Source organism: Ptychodera flava, chromosome 9 (genome assembly GCF_041260155.1).
Source record: "Ptychodera flava strain L36383 chromosome 9, AS_Pfla_20210202, whole genome shotgun sequence".
Lineage (NCBI taxonomy): Eukaryota > Metazoa > Hemichordata > Enteropneusta > Ptychoderidae > Ptychodera > Ptychodera flava.
Genome location: NC_091936.1, coordinates 11563489 through 11575623, shown reverse-complemented (window position 1 = coordinate 11575623; position 12135 = coordinate 11563489). Strand labels below are relative to the sequence as shown.

Here is a 12135-nt window from a genome sequence, read left to right as displayed (position 1 = left end):
AACCTTTGTACACCTGTTCATTACGAGACACTTGCATATTCCTTTACATGATTGATATGTTTTTATTAATTTATTTTAGAAGTTACACAAGTCCTCTGTTGAACTGAAAATTGTATGAATGGTTTGCCTGCCATAAACTGAGAGTCACAAAATCACAGGAATGTACGAGACTAAAATATACTACGCCACCAACGGTAGTATGTGATATTTCACTTCGTTTCACAGCTGGGGTTCATCCTACAGCCTGACCCAGGGGTTCACGACTTCACTTGAGCTTGCGGTTACAGGTAGGCGTATATGTGGTGCTGATAGCATCTCTAAAACCGAATTTTTCCATGGTTTCTTTTCTTAATTTTGGCCCAGTAACATTTTCTCTCAAAGTCAACAAATTCATCCACATCAAACAGTGCTCATCTCACGTGTGAACGCCTGTTATACAGTTGTCACGCCATCAGAAAGCTCCATAGGTACTAGGTGCTCGTGTACGGTATAGGTGTTTACAAAAGAGATGACACTGATACCATAGACAAGAAAACTAAGACGGTAGTCAGTGTGTGAGGAACAGCAGATGATTGATAAATATTTTTAGCGATGCGCTTCGAAGATCAGAGAAAAGCTCTCGTAGTCGTACAACATCGGGTAACAACCACGAAATCAAAGTATGCAAAACTCGGAAGCAGCAGACGACAAAGATAACCATTCCGCGGACTGTAGTGTCGAAGAGAAAAATCAGCTGGACGATGTTGATGTCACTAATGAGGACAATGAGAAAGGTGATGAAACCTTACTAGAACGAGCTGGAGAACCAAGAGATGATAGTTGCAATGAGAATGATGATGAAGAAGAAGATGATGATGCTGTTGGAGACAGTTTCATAGCAGTTGGTAAGACTATTAATTTTTTCTCAACAGAAAATTATTTCATTGAAATTTGCGTTTGCTTTCCCAATATTTGGCCATAATTTCCAAGTTTACTAATAAGTTATTCTTACTCATAGTACTAGTGGAAGTTGTGATGGTGGTTTGATCATTTAGTTAAAAATGTTACTTCACGAAAATGTTACTTTGATGACACTTTGATGAAATTTAAAATTTTCTGTAGGATGGAAACTCACAAAAGAATGTAGGAAGAAACATCTTACTTGTTCTGTTTTCTGTAGCTGTACTCTCAGCCCGTCTGCTTTCAAAACACATGTTATGATTTGAAAACATTAAGAAAAAACAAACTCATTTCTCACTTTCTGCATTTTCCATGCAAAATCATAACCTATAGTAAATAAAAGATCTTTAACTATCTTAGCCCAACAAGGATATCTCTTTTCTGCCAGTTCAAATTAATATTTACAATTTTGTTAAATAATCTGCTATCATTTCGATACATCTGTTTGACCCAATTAAGGGTTTTGAAAGAATGACATTCATTTCAGAACCATAATATTACATTTATAAAATTTGCAATAATTTATGTCAGGGTAAAGACATGTAAAATTGAATCCTGAAAATCCAAAAATTCTGGATATATAGTTTGTAAAATGAGGCCTGTTGTTGATATTAGTTACCGTACATTCTACTTATGGAGTCTACTTTATTTTACAATAAGTATTAACAATTTACAATTTAGAATTGTTAAAACAGCCTCTTACCGTAATTGATAAATGTCAGAAAATTTGAACCAACACAATTGAAAGTATGTATACACCTGTAAACATCGTCTATGAGAAAGAAGAATTGTGAATAACTCTTGTTAACAATCAGGACCAGATTTCCTAGCTTTCTCAGATAATAGGTATTTTTCTTGTTTAAGTGTATTAAATTTTTTTTTCCTTCAGATTAATTTCACAAAATATGTTTTATCAACCAATACTTCTTCTTTTCATTTTTTCAGCCAAAGATGACAAACAGAATTGGAAAGCCTATGTGAGAAGCCCAGCATTTATTCTGTTTACTTCTCAAGGACTGTCAGCATGGGTAAGAAACTTGAAATGTGAAACATCATTTGATAGATTTCTGTCCAGAGGTATAATTCCAAGAGTTGTCGTCTTGTTATTGCCAACCTTTAACACAACCCATGACCGTTGATGATATGGTTGGACCTATTCGTAGTGAAAAATCAGTGATGAAAAGCACCGATCAAAAGCCATGAGCCTGCACATTTACAGCATTTACAGAGTTCCGTGCCACCACATTAAAGCCTCTTTAAATGGGAATCATCATGTGCTAATTGTTTATTTGTTGATGACACTCTACCTTTCAAGCTCTTTGCCGGCAGCAAAATTGCTTTATTAACAATTTGTTCAAACTAACAAAATGTGTGTTTAGATGCAAAAAATTTGTGTTTCCGCTAACTTACAAGCCCCCAGGAATTAGGGTAGGTCAGTCAATAACTTTTTTTATTTTTATTTTGTTGTGACTCAACAAAAACAGCAAAATTCTGCAAAATCATTTGCGATTTATAAAAATGAGAAACAAGTTTAGGGGTGGAGGACGTTAAATAGGGTAGGTTTGGTTACCAGGAAATTACTAATTTTTTACTTGTTTTAGTAGCATAGGTATAGTCTAGAAAATGTAATAAACCATAATCCTAATCCAGCCCAGCCAGCGCATTTTAACTTTGGTTTCCAAGGTGCCAAGAAGCTGACATTCAGCAGCCATTCTTGTGATTGTAAGTCCAGTCCAGTTACACACACCATGTCAATGTGGGTTGAGGGGATTTGAACTCCCACGCTGAACACATTGCAGTGTATAATATTCTTGTCTATAAAATCTACCAAGTTTGTTATGGCTTTTAACTGCTGTTTATTGATTCGGAAAGGTTTCGGTTGACAGGTTACAAGCAAAGTGTTGAAAGTTCTGAACAAACATATGTCACAAACATGTCTTTCATGTACTGATCAAACTTTACATTTCAGGGAGATCGCATGTGGACATTTGCTGTGGGTCTCTACTTAGTTGCCATAGAGATGAACTCCCTGAGATTGACTGCTATCTATGGTCTAGTGCTTGGACTGTCAGCGTTGATGTTTGGTGCTATCATTGGAAACTGGATTGATGCACACCCAAGACTCAAAGGTAAGTCGTAATCATGTGGAACCTTTCAAGGGTACTACTGGTATTAGTCTTGATTACCCAGACTGCACCTGGGGACTTTCATCTACCACAGCCTACGGAATTCTCATTTAAAAACGTACAGGTCAGGAGCCATGCATCCTGGGAGCAACTGTGTGGGAACTATGACTTTAATTTCTTATATCAGTTAATGGACAATTAAAATACAACTTGCAAATGATGTTAAAGTCATAGTTCACAATCACATTACTAAGTGCGGACTTAGAAAGCCATTTACATACATAACCTTGAAGCTATATTTTATCAAAGATCTGTTGCTCCCTGGGTTCATCGCTCTTGTATTTGTCGCACCATCATCCTTGGCCATCTGATTGTTGATGCAAACTATTTAAACATGTATAGCAGGGGCGCAACTGTAAAAAGACTGCAGGTACATGGTATCAATACTGATAGATAACAGGGCAATAACTCTGCACCAACTCGCAAAAAAAAATAGATATTACTGTGAGGTGAGGTCACTGACAAAATTACTTCTCTTCGCTGTATTGCTTTATTTGATCATTTCATATGTGTTATTTGAATATTTCATGATTATTACATTTTTATTTTTATTTCTTTTCCAATCTTTTTTACAATCTATTTTCATTTCTTTTTTTGAATATTTATTTCATATCTATTGTTTATTTTTATCTATGATTTATTACAGTAATTCATTACCATCTGCTATTATTTCAGATATTTTCATGAGTTCATTTCTTTGTTTGAATCTTTTTTGTGGTTTCAATTTTAACTTTCAGATTTTTCAGTTTTTTAATCAATTATTTCATTTATTTTGTAAAACTCATGTATTTAAACATTTTTCTTTGATATACAGAGATAATTCAAATTATTTCGTCATTTTATTTGCTGTTGTGGCCAAGAGACCAGCAGTTGATATGTAAAGTAATTCTGACATGTAGCTTGTTTCTCTACTCTCTATGTTCGATGTAAGTTGTCATCTGCTGAATAAAATCTCTGCTGCATGATTTAAACTTGCATGACATTAATAGTTTCAATAACAAGTGAAGAATTTTATACTGTCACAAAATTTACAAAAATAATGTTTTGAATTGAAAAAAAAACTGAATTTGTTTTGGTAAATATGAGTAAGAGTACAGCAAATAAATTTATATTGTTCTCATACCTGTAACATTATTTTATCTTCTTCAGTTGTCAGGTTATGCTTGCTTTTCCAGAACGCTTTCATCATTGGATGTGCATCCTTGCTTGGCTTGCTGATCGCATTTCAGTCAGAAATCGGTCAAATTTGGAACGATAGTCTGACAGCTCTGTTCCATGCTTTAATCATCTGCTTTGGCGCCATTGCAAACCTTGCCAGCATAGGCAACAAGATTGCTATACAGAAAGACTGGGTGGTTGTGGTGGCAGGAACAAGTAAAGGAAAGCTTGCTAGTGAGTCATGATCAAGTGCACGACATGACATCAGGAAAGCATATTGCTTAGACTATACAAAAATTACAATACGCAACAGCTCTATGTTACCATTGAAGTTTCTGGTTGCCTTGTTATGTTATGTTAGGTTATGTTATGTTAGGTTATGTTATGTTATGTTATGTTTGCACCGCGAAATTGTAAGACTAAACTTTCTAAGAAGAAACTTTAAGCCATTCCTTTTCAAATTCAAGAATACAATCAAGTATCAAATTTTAGTACTAAAGAAACAAGTTGCCTTATTTTTACCAACCTGAAATTCAAAATGGCCACCATCCCTGTGGGAACTCTAATAAACTTCACAAACATAAGTATTACAAAGTTTATTATTCAATGAGCTTCAAAATGAGCCAACATAAGTGGTAGACCAAAAGTGTCGTAATAGTTTGGGAGTGTGAATACTAGTATCTATTCCTGAGGCGCATTCTTCTTATAGTCTTTTTTAATATGATCACTTTCTACAGATCTGAATGCTGTGCTTCGTCGTATTGATTTGGTGGTCAATATCATCGCCCCAATTGTTGTGGGCCAGATCATGACATTTGCATCCATGTTGGCTGGCACCATTTTCATCGCGTCCTGGAATATTGTTTCAGGATTTGTTGAATACTATCTGCTACTGACAGTATACAAAAAAGTTCCTGCCCTGGCTGTCAAGGAAGATAAAACTCTTAGTGGTATGTATAAAGCATCATAAATTGTTAATTAAGCTTCTGATGTATCTTCTATTACTTTTTGTCATATTAGTAAAATATGCTACTTTCCTTTTCTTCCCCAGGGGACTATGCATGATCTTGTTAAAGTGCCAATTTGTCAACACAGCCTGTCTAATATCAAATTTTACCGACTAAACTTATCATGCCTAAACCCCTATATGGAGAGGTAAACACTGGCCATATCGTGAATCTTTCACACCTTTCCACATGAATATGAGTGGCTAATCATGAATATGTGTAGCAACTCATGAATATTCACTGGCGCTCAGATGGCTATCCTTGGTGTTCCCATAGTCTCCAGGGACCCCTCCATATATCGTCTCTTTTGATTAAGAGTTCTTCCTATTAAGTCACCAGAAAGTCAGGCCAACGACAATTAAGTCTAGACTAGCACTCATTTAGCAACATTGGATACATAATGCATTGTGTCAGCAAAGATAATATTTTTGTATATCAGCAAAGTTTAGGGAGACAATAAAGACATAAATGTGTCTTATTGAGACCAATAAAGACAAACATGTTTTATGAAACAACAGTGCCAGTATTGAAAATAGTATCAAAGTAACGGTAATTGTCTCTATAGTGTTTGAATTAATAAAAAGTTTCACAAAATATGGATAAAAAGTTTTGAAAGCAAACCAAGCAGGCTCATTTAATCATCGATTATTTGTATCAGGAAAATTACATGTAAGCTATAGCATGTAGAAATCGTGAAGCTGGTTGCCATTCTTGCTATTAATGATATGTTTGTGCCAGTGACCAGAACTTGAAAGCTTCCCCGTGGTCCCATTTATTTAAATTACATCATATGTGGAATGTGTAAATCCAGTGTGCAGCAATGGTGTGCTCAGGCCAGTGAATTTGCCATTGTTCTTGAAAATACTAGTGAATGTGAATGATGTAATCGAAATGAGTGCAGGACCAGAAAATAAATTATTGAGCTAATGCTGATGGAATGGTTTTGGGGCCATCAAAGGTACAGTGTCATGTCTACCTACAATCAACTGCCCAAAACCAGATATTTATAAAACTGTTAGTATCAATACCGATACCCATCAAGGGACTACAAATACTGAATGATGAGATTCATCAACACTGAAATGAGACTAGAGCTATCCCATGATTCATTATGATTTGTACTCTCAGAGATTCCTCGATGAAATCTGGCATGTCTCCAACGTATAGACAAATTTGTAGACAAGTTGTATGAATTCTGAAAATGCACTTTTAAGCACACCATTTTTCTTATTTTCCATTTTGATTATTTTGACAAAATATGTATCATTGAGAGAGGAGGCAGCATTTTCATAAAATTTTACAACCACTGTGTCCTCAGCCATATAGAATAGTGTAAGGAAAAATAAGGAGACTATGGCACAGGTTTTGTCAAACAAAAATATATTGATTTTTTCCAACGGATATGTCAATAAATTTACATATGGTTTGTTTTTGTTAGAGAATGACCACTTCAGTTGATCATTACTTGCTTCCCACAAATATGACATTTGTTGTATATGTAGACTTTTGTCACCGCAGCACGAGTGCAAATACCGCTAGTACGGCGGGCTTGCACTCACAGGCCATGGAGTTCTGTTATTATTACATATGTTCTATCTTTTATTTGCATCATTTATCGAGAGAATCGACGATTAGTTGTGCGTACTACTTGTCTATCAAAGCTTCAGGGCGACCCTGCGGAGTTATATAATATTGAGATCACTATAATGAGGCATCGAATCAGCTTTTACTTTTTAGTCCCCACGGACACCGTCCGGGGGGACTTATAGGTTTGGTCATGTCCGTGCGTGTGTGCGTGCGTGCGTGCGTGCGTGCGTGCGTCCGTCTGTGCGTCCGTCCGTTCACGCAGATATCTCAGAGATGCCAGAAGCAATTTCATTCAAACTTGGTACAAGGATTACTTCATATGTCGTACAGATGCACGTCGATTTGTTTTGTGATACGATCCAATATGGCTGCCAGGCGGCCATTTTATTACGATTTTTTCATGTACAGAGCCATAATTCAGGCATGTTTCAACTGATTTTATTCAAAGCTGGTACAAGGACATTGACCAATATCATAGATATGCACGTCAATCCTTTTTATGATACGATCCAATATGGCCGCCGTGCGGCCATTTTGTTACGATTTTTTCATGTACAGAGCCATAACTCAGCATATCTCAACCGATTTTATTCAAAATTGGTACAAGGACATTGACCTATGTCATACATATGCACGTCACTTTGTTTTGTGATACGATCCAATATGGCCGCCAGGCAGCCATTTTATTACGATTTTTTCATGTACAGAGCCATTACTCAGGCATGTTTCTACAGATTTTATTCAAAGTTGATACAAGGACAATGACCTATGTCATAGCTATGCACATCAATTTGTTTTGTGATATGATCCAATATGGCCGCCGTGCGGCCATTTTGTTATGATTTTTTCATGTACAGAGCCATAACTCAGGCATATCTCAACCAATTTTATTCAAACTTGGTACAAGGACATTGACCAATGTCATACATATGCACATTGACTTGTTTTGTGATTCAATCCAATATGGCCGCCATGTGGCCAGTTTATTACGTTTTTCATGTCCAGAACCATAACTCAGACATGTATCAAGCAAATTTATTCAAAGTTGGTACAAGGAGATTGACCAATGTCATACATATGCATGTAAATTTGTTTTGTGATACGATCCAACATGGCTGCTGTGCGGCCATTTTGTTATGATTTTTCATGTACAAAGCCATAAGTCAGGCATATTTCAACCAATTTTAATCAAAGTTGGTACAAGGACATTGACCTGTGTCATACATATGCACATTGATTTGTTTTGTGATTCGATCCAATATGGCCACCATGTGGCCATTTTATTACGATTTTTTCATGTCCTGAACTACAACTCAGACAAGTATCAAGCAAATTTATTCAAAAGTATTTTTATCACAGACCTAATGAAGAGGACTCTTTCCTCTCTGAGGACCTGTAATCAAGGCACCCATTAACAAGTGGGGACTGTGTCATCAACGATGACTTTTCATTGGTCAATACTGCCACACCCTCTATTTTGATTGGCTAAACTATTGTTTACTTGTCTATCAAGGATGACGTAAGAGGAACGTCGGAGGGCTCAAAGTCTGCTTGCGATCGCTCACACATACGTAGCAACATGCCATAGATAGCCAAACGAAGAGAACTTCATGGAACGCTTTTGATTTTTTCATTTTAACACTTTGAAGATTTTTACGGGAAATTTAAGAGTAAGATACGGCAAACGTAACTTGTTGAACGATCAAATTTCAGTGTTCACCGTGGCACACAAGGCGCTCACTGTTATCAATAGCGTGCAGGACACACAAGCAAAGAATAAACTGCATGCAAAAGTGACTTTCTAATATTGTAAACAGGGAATGTCCGGTGAGAAAACTACAGGCAAAAACGTCTCTGAAAATGTTAACTGTTTAATTGGCTAAGCTGCGCCCACAGTTACTTGTGTTTCGATGTATGATGGCTTCCGTGGTACGGCGGCCACCGTGTATCCATGGAGCCAGAAACGGACGTCACCCGTTGTCAATGTTTTTGCTTCGCTGACAAACAAACTGCTCTTCCGGATAATAAAAATAATCCTCACACTATAATAAGTACATGCAATTTTCTTTGTCGTAGTTTGTAATCGGTAATGCCATGCATTTTACAACAACGAGCATCGAACCAAAGTGAAATGAAATCTTGTCGACGATATTTTTTGTGTTTACAAACAAAAATAGTTCCGGATCAAAATTGGTAAATACTCAGTAACATAAAGGAATGGCATAATGTTTTTGGTATTGCACTGCACTGCAAATACCGGTAGTACGCGCGCGCTTCGATGCAAGTAAACTGTGGTACATATGTAATATTAGGGGATGCTTCACATTATTGCCAATATGTACAACAGAAAAACTTATTGGACTGGCAACCTTCCATGGTACAAAACAAAGAGAACTAAAGGTAATATATAGTACTATGTGATTCTGTGTACCCATAGCCTATATCCATGGACACACACTCTTGTGTAGGAGAGTGGCTTAGAAATCACCATGGATGCTCATTGGATCTGCACACGTGGATATACCCACAGTATAACACCAGAACTATTCTCACAATTTTCTGTTGCATCACACAGAAAGTGAAGACCAGGCTGATGAGGATAATAATGAACTTAACACTATCAGCCTTCATGAAGATCCTGCAGAAGAGGAAAAAGAAAGTGTCAGTGACAAAGATCTGAAGGAAAAGTCTAAAAGGGAAAAGAAAGTACTTCACCAAATGTTCAGTGTTGTTCTTGACTTTGTGAATGGATGGAAAGTGTATATGGATCACCAAGTACGTTTTGCAGGGCTGGGCATGGCATTCCTCTACATGACTGTCATTGGATTTGATTATATAACTACCGGATATGGGTATTCCCAGGGAATTCCAGAATGGATGATAGGAGTATTCCGTGGTATTGGCTCTATGGTTGGCATTCTAGGAACTCTGCTGTATCCATTTTTAAGAAAGAAGATAGGCCTTGAAAGAACCGGTCTGTGGGCAATAACAGAACAACTGCTCAGCCTCATCTTCTGTATTGTCAGTATTTGGGCTCCGGGAAGCCCCTTTGATCTGCACTATGCTGATAAAATCTCTACAAATACTACCATGACAACAACCACCATGGCAACCAGTGCATCTCTGATGTTAAGCATCCCTTTTGACGAAAGTGACAATTCGCTGAGAACTGCATTCAATAAATCCACAGAAATAGCATATTTAGCACTTACTGAGAATTACACTGAAGTGGCCTTAAATATGTCAAGAACTGTGAACATTATGACTGAGTTACCTACTGATCTCCTACCTAATGAAACTCCAGTGTCACGTATATCGATATCCATATTCTTTACAGGAATCATCTGTGCAAGACTTGGTAAGTCCACAAATTGTTAGGTTGCAGAAATAGTTTACTATGCAGCAAACAGCTTTGGGGCTGACTAGATTTGAACCCGAGTACTTGAAGCATACGTTTATTGATCTTCTGACTGTCAGTTTTCAGTTACAGATCAAATCTTAATTAGATCTAGAAATTTCTGGAATAAAATAATTCCATTTGATCAAAGTCATGGATTATCATGTCAGTCAGTAGAGGTTCTAATAAAGGATTATGACATACATCCTGCTGAGGTAATATCAAGCTAAACCCTGCATTGAAATTTGATGAAGAAATGATTGGCCAAGTAGAAAAAGTTACCAATTGTCTATGTATGCTACATGATTTTCAAAATCCATTCAAACTGTTTTAAATGCCTGTGGTAATTTTACAACTCATTCTTGTTACTTTTGCTAGTATTGCAATACATTTATTGTGGCAAATGTTCTCATTGTCCTATTATTTTGTTTAGCAGTTACATTTGACCAATCGGTGACGGTTTAAGACTACCGTATTTGCATACAAACTGTTTGCTTTTTACAAAGATACTCCCACTGACCCAGTTTATCATTTATCCATCTTTAGGTTTATGGATGTTTGATCTGACAGTGACACAGATCATTCAGGAGAATGTCCGAGAGACACAGCGAGGAGTCTTCAATGGAGTACAGAACTCACTCAATAGTTTCATGGAAATGCTACATTTCGTGCTGGTCATCGTTGCTCCGCGACCCGAAACATTTGGACTCCTGATCATCATTTCTTTTGTCTTTGTTTTCACCGGTGATGTTCTGTACTGGGTTTACTGCTACAGAGTGAGAGGGCATATCTTACCACTGCATCAACTGAAGCAATGTGGTGGCGTTGGAAAGCAGAACAGCAGTCCCAAAGATAAGAGTATTTCAGTTGCCTAGATGTCAAAGGTCATATAGCTCCATCTTTATAACATTTTGATGTAAGTGATGAATGCACTAACCAGTGCCCTTCGACTCTCAAACATTTGAACTCTTTGAGTCAATTTTTGAATTTCTTAAAATTTCTATGAGTCAGTCAGATATACCAATATATGTACCGTTTCCTTGCATCAATGTTGTACCGGTACGTACCTTGAAATTGAATGACTTAAACTTTTGCTAAAAATTCCTGTAAGAGAACTTTAAACCATTCAGGCTTTTTTAAAATCAAGAATAAAAATTGGGTCATCATACGAATTGGGTACTATAGAAACAAATTACCTAATGTTTACAGACATTTGAAATTCAAAATGGCCACAATCCTTAACTCTCTAGGGAAAATAAAATTTTCAATTTTCACAAAAATAAGTTATTTACAACTCTATTTACTCAATGAGCTTCAAAATGAGCACTTAAGTTGTAGACCAAAGAAGTATTGTTCAAAAAGCATTTTATCTCATAAATGAGCAAAGATTTAGAGTACAGTACATTGTGAATTTTTTATTTTCATGTGGCATTGTCCTGTCAAACATTACCATATCTCATTGTTAATTGTTTATCTACATACCGGTATATGATTATTTTTAGATAATCTCTGTTTTCAGAATTGGGATCTTTCAGTGGGAGCCACCTAAATTAATATCACAATGGTACTATCAATTGAGTGAACATTTTCTTGTGCTTTGACATATTATTTGAGTCCAAATTTTCAGGCGCTACCAAATTTAACCAACATTTGGGTTGGAACGGCAAACTTGTTTAGTGAAAAGCATGCCATGACAATTATAAAAGTGAACCAAACTTTTAACAGTTCCTTAAAAGTATTGTGAGAGATGTACAATTTTTAGTCATTTGTGCACTTTTTGTTAATTCCAAAGATATTTTTATACATGAGATGTATCTATATCATGACTGAAATGGCTAATAAATGCGCTAATTCTCCTATA

At 36.4% G+C, this 12135-nt stretch overlaps 1 protein-coding gene across 3 annotated transcripts; it reads left to right on the top strand.

Annotated features, from left to right (window-relative positions):
* Nucleotides 1-117: 117 nt before the first annotated feature.
* LOC139139994 (ferroportin-like) lies at nt 118-12135 on the top strand. 3 transcript variants are annotated; one of them, XM_070708974.1, is made up of 7 exons: nt 133-884; nt 1885-1967; nt 2909-3068; nt 4275-4517; nt 5021-5233; nt 9453-10235; nt 10821-12135. In XM_070708974.1, the coding sequence occupies exons 1-7, from the start codon at nt 662-664 to the stop codon at nt 11147-11149; spliced, it is 2034 nt and encodes a 677-aa protein (XP_070565075.1). In that variant the 5' UTR covers nt 133-661; the 3' UTR covers nt 11150-12135. The 3 variants fall into 3 exon arrangements, with proteins under 3 accessions (XP_070565077.1, XP_070565075.1, XP_070565076.1); XM_070708975.1 differs by having other exon boundaries at nt 139-884; nt 1891-1967; XM_070708976.1 differs by lacking the exon at nt 4275-4517 and having other exon boundaries at nt 118-884.

What these genes read in the sequence shown, in the direction of transcription:
- LOC139139994 (XM_070708974.1), top strand. Translation starts at nt 662, where the DNA reads ATGCAAAACTCGGAAGCAGCAGACGACAAAGATAACCATTCCGCGGAC. An exon ending in AGACAGTTTCATAGCAGTTG is followed by an intron (nt 885 to 1,884) that starts GTAAGACTATTA and finishes TCATTTTTTCAG; the next exon opens with CCAAAGATGACAAACAGAAT. An exon ending in TGCACACCCAAGACTCAAAG is followed by an intron (nt 3,069 to 4,274) that starts GTAAGTCGTAAT and finishes TATCTTCTTCAG; the next exon opens with TTGTCAGGTTATGCTTGCTT.